Source organism: Psittacula echo (genome assembly GCF_963264785.1).
Source record: "Psittacula echo genome assembly, chromosome: 1".
NCBI classification, from domain to species: Eukaryota; Metazoa; Chordata; class Aves; order Psittaciformes; family Psittacidae; genus Psittacula; species Psittacula echo.
The window spans coordinates 73,054,219-73,063,694 of NC_137735.1; the positions used below are offsets into that span (position 1 = coordinate 73,054,219).

At 49.7% G+C, this 9,476-nt stretch overlaps 1 protein-coding gene across 1 annotated transcript; it reads right to left on the reverse strand.

The window, feature by feature from the left end:
- Nucleotides 1-712: 712 nt before the first annotated feature.
- On the reverse strand, nucleotides 713-6,871 carry LOC308232852 (16 kDa beta-galactoside-binding lectin; the record flags this gene model as incomplete). Its single annotated transcript, XM_080639042.1, has 6 exons — nucleotides 713-865; nucleotides 1,353-1,524; nucleotides 1,634-1,713; nucleotides 2,607-2,664; nucleotides 3,127-3,219; nucleotides 6,822-6,871. The coding sequence occupies 6 exons, from the start codon at nucleotides 6,869-6,871 to the stop codon at nucleotides 713-715; spliced, it is 606 nt and encodes a 201-aa protein (XP_080495168.1).
- Nucleotides 6,872-9,476: the final 2,605 nt, after the last annotated feature.

Consider the following 9,476-nt stretch of genomic DNA (forward strand, 5'->3'; position numbering starts at 1 on the left):
GCTCCTGACATGGTCTAAGCCAATGACTTCATGGGAAAACACAATACTGGGTCTCTGACAGTGTCAAGACCTCACTTGATGAGGCAGCACAGACAGCCTGGATCCTCTAAAGACCTTAATCCTAAACTGTCTGTGAGGCCTCACCTTCCACTTCTCGTCTTCCCACTGGCAAGCGCAGTTAGCTTGACTTGCCTGCTCTTCTCCACTCCTTAAGTACACTAGTGCCATCCTGCTAGGCATGCTCTTGGAAAGCAAAGCTGTTAGCAAGAGCACAAGCCCTGTTCCCTGTGACTCCCCCAACCCCAGCAAGGGGATGTGAGCAGCACTCCTTGGTCACACATGGCACAATGCATGTCCAACATGCACTTGTTCAAGCTTTCCCACCCCTGTTTGGGACTAGTCAGAGTTTAGAAACCAAACAGCCAGGGACCCATCACTGCATCAAACAGGGTCAAGGGAGCAACTACTAGTAAGGTAGCTTTAGTCACACTAAATCATGCTTTGACTGGCATGTGGTCTACCTCAGCACCAGCTGCAAGGCCACAGCATAAGTAGGCACATGGATGGATACATACCCCTTCCCACTGCCCACCCCTGTAGCGCACACAGGAGCAAGCAGATTAGAGCAGAAACAGCAGAGGAAGAAGCCATTGCAAGTTTGGGTTTATTTCACTTTGCACGGGGGAGAAAAAAAAAAACCAAACCAACCAAGCTATAGCTGATCGCTGAACTTAATGGCTTTGACTTTAAAGTCTCCCTCTACAGCCAGGTATTCGATTTTCTCCATGCCCAGCCGATTAGGAAACTGGAACTCAGCATCAGGCAGCTTCACTGTTGCCTCCGTTTCGTTGAAGGAGATGCAAATCTGTAGAGAGCCACAAGAATGAAGGTTAATACAACACCAGTCACAAGCATCATTCCCCACTACCTGCAGTCCAAGTGCAGGACAAGATGTGGCTGCTGGTGTCAAGGCCATGCCCACTAGCTCAGCTTCCAGCCTGCCCATCATAGGCTTATTTGCTCTGCCCCAAGGTCAGCTCCAAGCTTCTACAACAAAGGGATGAGACAGACCCACTCTGAATCTCAGGTCTGTGTCTTAATAGCTCTTACTTGTGTGGCTTGCAAAGGAAGGCCAGAGTGGAGCACTACATACATCCAAGCTGTTGGGCATTGACTTGACAAGAGCAGGTCTAGACAGTTGGTTTTACTGAGAGACTCTTCCCCTGTTGCTTATTCCCTTTTCCATGCCTGCTCCTTCCCCACCACAGAGGTACAAAGCAGCACTGGAAAACTGTGCCCTTAGCCCTTTAATGCTGTGGGCCAGGGCCCTGCACACACCCCTGGGGCCTCACCTCAGTCTTGTCCCCATGCTGGAAGGGAAAGTCAGCCTTCCTGTCCTCCTCACCCCACGTGCCATCCTGCTTCGAATTGCACACAATGGTGTTGACATCCCCGTGACAGTCAAAGCGAGGGTTGAAATGCAGCAGGAGGGTGCTGCTGTCCTTGCCCACATTCACAGCGAACCTGGGGAAACAGAGAGGTAGTGCACAGCTACACAGTGCTGATGAGCTGAACACTGCAGGAGCTCAGGCTTCCCTCAGTGCCATATCAGTCCATTCACCATCTCACTCACCCTCTGGCATCAGACAGGATCTTCCCTTTGACTTTGATGCACTCTCCAGGCTGGATGTCCAGCTGAGTAACCACCAGTCCCTGCAGGGCCAAAGCTCAGGCATTACTGTGTCCTAAGGCAGGCCCACCAGCCCTGCTCAGGCCATGGCACCAACCAGCTCTGGCAGACCCAGACATACTTGTGGTTTCACGCGAATAGAGGGGCCGATTCAGGTCAGCTGCCCCTCTCAGCCCTCTGCCAAGGAGCCCCAGTTCACAGCCACCGCCCCACTGGGATCTCCTACCCCATTAGGCAACCCAAGCTGACAAGGAGGTGATTCAAGCCAGTGTAACAGGAGTAAGGTACAGGCACTGATTTACCAGCTGCTACAGAATATATCCTTGCAAGCAAGCTTGCACTTTCAAGACAGCAGGGGCCAGAGTCTTTAGCACAGGATTAAAGTTAGTTACGAAGCTTTTTTAACCCTAGATATCTCCCTTCCCTAGGAACAGGAGCCACCAGAAAAGCTTCTTGCTGTGACCTAGAGCAGCCTACACACAGAAAGAGAGGTCAGTGGAGCCCACTTCTGGCTGCAGCCCAGTAAATTAAAACAGCCTCCCAGGAATCTCCGAATTGCAGAGAAACTTGCCTCAGAACCAGATTAGTCACTCCCCCAGCCACATATCCCCTCTTCTCCCTCAAAAAACTACTTTACATCGCCAGCCTCCCACACCTAATGGGGGATGCTGTCTGGGGAGGTCAGATGCAACTCAAATCATGCTTTGCTGCCTGCGCTCTTGGCCCTAGTGCCACAATGTTCAGCTCTACTCAACTGCATACCAGATGAGGCAGGGAAACTAATTTCAAGTGAATTATGTTGTTGTTCTTGCCTGACTTGCGCAGGCCCATGCCCTGTGTCCTTGTGCCTCCTCCCTGCTCTACACACACACAAGACTGCTAGGGTCAGAATCCCTCCACTCACTAAACCTCTTACCATTGCAGCACCAACACTGCCTTCTGGCTCTATTTCTAGCACAGCACTGGAGCACAGCCTGAAACACAGCCTCAGTGTGCAGGGGCACAGCAAAAGGCAAGTTAGGGAGGCAGGGGTAGGTTAGAATACACTGTTTTCTTCTGCTGTTGCATTGAGGTAGCTTCATCCTTTACCCAAAAGCCACTTTTCCAGAAATAAAAAGAAAGTTCAAGGGGGAAAAAAAAAAAAAAAAAAGGCATTCAAACTGTAGAGTTGCAAGTGGCCCCAAACATTTAGAGTACTCAAGGATATAAACACGCACTAGAACAGCTTCCCCACTTTGATAACACACTAGAGAACAGGAGGAGAGTAAAACTCAGCTAATCAGCCCTACCTATACCTCCCACAGCCATGTACCAGTCTAGCGTTTCCTCTCAGCTAACCCTTCTCTCCTCCTACCTCTGGCACCAAGCCCGAACCCCCAGGCAGCCAAACCCTAGCCCTGCTCAGCACACGAGTCCGGCATGAAGAGGGCACTCACTTGCTCCATGCCGCAGACACCAGCCCCACAAAGTAGGACGCCCCCGCTCCACAAACGGAGTGACTCAGCGTTGAGCTCCCGCGGCTTAAATCACTGGGGCAGGACCATCACATGATGGAGGGGGGGCGACGAAGGAGATCAATCGCAGCTGTGGGGGGCTGGAGCTTTCCCAGCCGGCTCCCAGCGCCGGGACATCTCTTGATATTGCTCTCTGCAAGCAGTATGTGTGTCATTTTAAGAGCTAGGGATTGTTTGCTTCTGCGTGATCCTAGAAATCCTCACTGTAAGCTCTTCTAGCCGCTGCGCAGCGTATGCTGGCCGTTATCCCGGGAGCGCGAGTGTGGCTCCACGCCTGCGGGGAGGTGGCTGCTCTTTGTTAAGCGATCCCTGCCTAAAATCGGGGTTGGAGTCCTCGTGTTACTGCTGCAAAGTGACTGCCTCTGAGAATTCATGTGAAACACACCCTTCCAACCCAGCCTCGTGCCTGTGAGGAGCTTGGATCGACCGGAGCCCCTGGGTACAAGTCATCACTACTGGCAGTTAAATGAAGCCCAAGGGTTTGCTATCTTCTATGCCAGCGTTTAAAGAGTGCCTGTAAGTTAAGGGTGCTCGTGTGGGGCACTGCTAGGCGTGAGAATTCAGGCGGCAGCTTTTGAAAAGCAGCGTGATCACTCGTTCTATTCCAGCTGCAAAACACTCCGAGGAGAAAAGAGAAATGCTTTGTTAGCGGAGGAAGCGCCGGGCAGGGCTGAGCGCAGCCAGCAAGAAAGGAGGCTGCTTTCCCCTTTTACTATGCTCCTTAAAAGCACACAGCATGACTGCCCTGAGGGTCTTTGCAGGGAAGAGACCTGCAAAGAGGGTGGGAGCAGCTGCTTTGTGGATTTGAGTGGCTGAATCAGCTGGATGCCACTTGTAGCTTAGGGTCAGCTTTAGCAGTGTCCTCAGGCCTCCGTGTCTCGGTTTCCCTCATACGTGAAGTTACATTAATAACGTGCAACTTCAAAATCCCACTTGTAAAACTTCAGCCAGAGCTGCTATATAGATGCTACTCGAGGTTAAGCCAGTCCTAGCCTGGGAGGTACCCATCTGCAGACAGCTTCTGGAAGGGCTGCACAGGGCAGCTTGCAAAACAGTGCAGGAATTTATGGCTAGGTAGCAGAAGACACACTGCTGGAACTTCGCTAGAGTGTGTTTGTTCTTACACCAACAGCATCCTGACTCCTGACACCATCCCTTGCTCCAGATAATCCCCCACACCCATTACTGAACATTCATGGGGCATTTCAGCATCCCATATGACTCTGGGTGAGCCAAAGCCAGTCTGTGTTTGAACTAGAAAGTCACAAGCCTGAACTGGATCCCTCTGACTAGGCTGTATAAAAGAAGGCAAAATGCTGACTGAAAGTACAGTAGAGGAAATCCCACGTATCTCTTGCCGCCAACTAACTCCTTGGCCATCCAGCACGCACACAAGGTCCACACTGAAGTTGGGAGTTAACTGCAGAGTTGGTGCAAGTAGCAAACGCCACTGAGAGCAGGCCCTCTCCGCGGATAGTTTGGAGAAAGCCCACATAATTCCACCTTAAGCTTGCTCCAGTCTCTAGCACGATGTTAGCTGGGATCACGAGTTAGGCAGGCTTTGGGCGCTTGCTTTCTATGCAGTTGTTCCCTGTTCACTGCCACGTGTGAGGGGTTGAGCAAATTCTGTTTGGTCGGTTGGGTTTTGTGTTTGTTTTCCATTGAGCTCTGTGAAATCCCTGCAGACTCCTCTCGGCCTTTCGGTGCTGTGGTGTTTCTGGTGGAAGAGCTGCTGGTGAGGGCAGTTGTGCTGCTGGAGCGTGCAGTGCCACAGTGTTGGCCACTCTGACTCCCCTTCTGAAATGAACTTTTCTTGTGAGCTGCTTTTCTGGCCTGAAGTCTCATCCTCTGACCCTTTCCTTCAGACAGGGAAATGCCTTTCTAGTAATATGTGGAGGCTGCACTGTTTTCCTTGAGTGCTCTGCACTGGCAGCCTGGTTGGTTTAGCAACAAAGCCTTTGGCCTTGCCTTTGATTTAAAGCACTCCTGGTGTTAAGCCCTGTGAAATCAGTAAAGTGTTTGCTCTCAAACTGCAATGCTGAGATGCCCAATTCCCTCCATTTTCCTTTGGGATTATACCAATTTTGGAAAAGCAGAATAAAGATCTTCCCTTTTTCAGCCTCCAGTGGGAGAAAATAAGTCTCCTGGAGGGAGAGACCTTATAACAGTCTTTCAATACCTAAAGGGGGCCAACAAGAAATCTGGGGAGGGACTTTTGACAAGGGCCTGTAGGGACAGGACAAGGGGGAATGGATCTAACTGACAGAGGGGAGATTTAGATTAGACATTAGGAAGAAGTTCTTCCCTGTGAGGGTGCTGAGGCCCTGGCACAGGTTGCCCAGAGAAGCTGTGGCTGCCCCATCCCTGGCAGTGTTCAAGGCCAGGTTGGACGGGACTTGGAGCAACCTGGTCCGGTGGAAGGTGTCCCTGCCTGTGGCAGGGGGTTGGAAGTGGATGAGCTTTAAGGTTCCTTCCAACCCAAACCAGTCTGTGGTTCTATGATCCTAAAATTCCCTAGAGGGTCTCCTTCCCTTTCAGAGGGTGTGTAAAGGGAGATGGGCCACAAAGTGAGGCAATGCTGCCCATCCCCACCCCATCAAGGGTGGCCCCAGCCCCTCTGTGTGACACAAAGGAGAGGACATCCTGCACTGCCCACAGGAAAGGGTCTCAGCCCTGCCCCACTCTGCTTCCTGAGATGGGAGTTTTGTGCCTAAGGAATAATGTAAAGCTCACAGCAGGCAGGCAGAGGATTAGTGTGTGCTTCAAAGGTGGGGAAGAGAGAGAGGTGCTGCCCTATGCGAGCTGCTCTTGCACCCCAGGACCAGCAGGTGATGTTCTGAGAAGAAATCTAGGGCAGAAAACAGAATGCAGAGAAGAGCCCAAGTTTCACCTGGACTATAGTGAGGACTGCAATATGTACAGGCCCTGAGAGAGACTAGATGGATGCACACAGTGTATGTGTTCTCATTTCCAGGAGTTATGGCTCTCACACACTTTTGGGGAGAAGCGTTGCGCCCACCAGACAGCTCTGGCAGAACCAGGAAGAGATCTCCCACTCATCCAGAGGGTGATGCCCAGAGGAATTCACCCCTGTGGGGAAAATTAGGAGTGCCCTGCCAGCACCTGCTGGCCTTGCAGGCTTGCTTGAGGGCATGGGGACCTGGTACTGGGCAGGCCCCAGCAGCCCAAACTCTTATTTCATGTCTTGATTTGCACAGAGAACCAGCCAGTCTGATTTTATTGTAACTCTCTCAAAATGCCCCAAATTTGCTTTAGAAAAATGTGAATACCGAAAGGATGCAGCATGCTGATTGTTGCTCTTTTTAGTCTGTGAATAAAAATACACCCTAGCCCTTGGCAAATCATATCCCTGACTAGTCACTCCTGTCATTAGAAATGCCTTAGCCCTGGTTTTGGAAGGTCTAAGAACACACCTCTGCTAATTCAAGGACTATGGTGTATTCTGTAGCCTGTGTGACACGGGGTGCAGGGGCCAGTGCTGCTGGCTTGTCAATATCTGCACCTGGTTTGTCTTGCACCAAACCCACACAGACTGCTAGTTGTTGGTGCTGCATATCCTACATTAGTCGTTGCTGTAGCTCAGAAAGAGGCCTTACCTCTGGCTGAAAGAGTGGATAGCAACTTTCTCCTCCTTCGGAGGTGGCATCTGGCCCCAGCTCCAGCACAGCGGTGCTGCACATGTGCCTCCCTGTGAGGGCACCACTGCACCTCAGTCTCTTTGACGAGGGAAGGAGAAAAACTTCTCCAATTCATTTACACTCATGCAAGAGCCAGACTGGTAAAATAATTACAAGGAAAACTCCTCACTCTTTTTTTGTGAGAGCTAAAGCTTGCAGTTTGATGTAAGTTCAGGGATTTTTGCACTTTCTTTAGGAAAGGTTTGGGCTTGTCTCTCTAAGTCCATTCTCGGTTCATCAAGCCAAGACAGCATCTTTCTCTTGCACTGTCTTTAGGGAATACTTGTGTCAGCACTGTCTGGATGGGATCCTGGTCTCAGCATCAGGCTACTCTTGCAACCTAAACATTATGCTGTTATAGCATAAGAGATATACACACTATATACACACACAAAACTGTTTTCTACCTCTTAGACTATCTGGGGACTTTAACTTATACAATATTCTGCTATCACTGTTGAAGTGTCTGATTCTTCCTGTTTCATGTGCAGCATGTTAGTTTGTTTCATCTGGCAAGCTTCTGCCTTTTGGATTGAGCAGTCATAGCCCCTTGAAGGTTTCTGTTGCACAGTTTCCTTGGACCTCTCTGCAGAGGTCCCTTCTAAAACAATGCTTTTACCACCATGGCATCTTCCAGCCCTATCTACAGGGCAAACTTTAGAATTGGTCTGGTCTATATGGGAATAGATCCAGATTCCCTGCACTTGAAAGACAAAGGCTGGCTGGGGAGCCACAGTCCAATGTGGCAGGAGGCTGAGGCCCTCCCACAGCCTACAGGCACTGTGCCTCCCAGAGCACTGCTTTGGAGGGAGGTTTGTGCCAGGAAGAAGGGCTGACAGTCCAGTCCACCCCGGATGCCAGCTGGGGTTGCGTGGCCACATGTTACCACAGCATTTTTATCCCAGAGGGTTTCCCAATTTCAACTCTCCCTTACATTAAAAGGGAAGCACCTTTATTCCAGGTTAATTATCAATTAAGTTAATTATAAAGAACTTCTTGCACTATCTCAGAGTGATGAAAGGAGTTTGCTGATGCCCTCAGTGGAATTTAAAGTATGTCTCATCATTTTATTTCCCTCGTTAACACTGACCCAAGCTGCCAATCCCTGTGTTTCTCTCATCTCTCAGTGGATTACGTTTAACTAGAGCAAATTGTTAGCTACCCAGGAGAACTAGGGCTTTGTTATTTTGGACTCATTTCACTTTGGCACACACAGCCCCATACCTTTTAATTTTACAGGTGGCAAACACCTCTCCTTTGAGTTTATTGCTTCATCTCAAAGGAGTTGTTCACATTTGTTCCTCACTGGAGGTCCCCACTTCTCTAAACTTAGGTACATGTTTTCCTTGTTTCCTCCTCTGTGCAGCTCATCAGACAGCAGGAACGTTTATCTTTCATCCAAAGTCACCGTGCTTGCAAGAGTGCAGTAAAAAGCAGTGTGAGGCCCCTCTGCTCTAGACTGCCAGGCCACTCCTTTCCCCATATCTTACCATAGTATGAGACCCGTGTCACCTGGGACAGACCTACCCCTGTTCTCCTGTGAGACCATGCCCCAAACAGCAAGGTCCGGAGCTGGAACCTGTAGCAACTACTACAGTATGAGTCCATAGCAGAGATCACAGGTTACTGACCCTTCAAGTGCATGTTTTCCAGAGGTCTATCAGTTCTGGCAATTCTAAGTATTTATTTTTCTTAACAACATTGTTTCTTTCACATCTATGACCACATTGCAAACTTACAGGATAACAGCACTTTCCGAGCCTTTTATATTCCTGTGGTTTATCTCCAGACAAGCTGGGTTTGATTTGTAACGTACGATCAGCTGGATGGGGACTTGTGGGAGTTGAAGTTCTTTGCATGGTAAAACATGAGGAAAGCTCAAAGAGAATGCATCTGCATTACCCTTCCCAAGGTACTCAGGCAGTGGAGCTGGTTAGCTGGATCTGGACCCTACGGTGAGTGGAGCAAGAAGAGAGAGATGGCAAGTAACAGAGCCTGTTCTGGTTCAAGATAAAGGAGTGGTGTCTACAGAGAAAGAGCATTACCAGAGCATGCCTTTGGGTAGTTTTTGTCTTGAACTATGGTGACAACACACAGGTCAGGGGTCTAGCCTTTGTTTCATGCCATAGTCACAAATCAGCTTTCATCATTTAGTGCCATCCATAAAGGTAAAGCTCCTAGGTTTTACCAAGAAAGCCAGAATGCTCTTCTGAAAGATGTGCCCCTTTCTGGGCCAAGGGCCTGGATCCATACTGTCACAGTAGACACATCAGGAAGCATGACTTCCTCCACTGTTGTCTGACACAGGAGTGGCAGGGCTGGAAGGCAAAGGCAGCACTGTGCTGCCCAGGGTGACATGCCTTACTTAGTCCTGATAAAGTCAGGAGAAGGCACTGGCTGTGGATTCGTACCCCCCCAGCAGCTGACAAAAATAAGATCTGTTCCTCCTTTTATGCTTTCTCTTTGTGACTTTTTAAGGCCTGATTTTACTTACATCGCTGCACAAAACCTGCAAGGTAGAGGTCTCCCTTAGACTGAAGGACTGTAGTTTCCTGTTTTGGATCTTTACTCAAA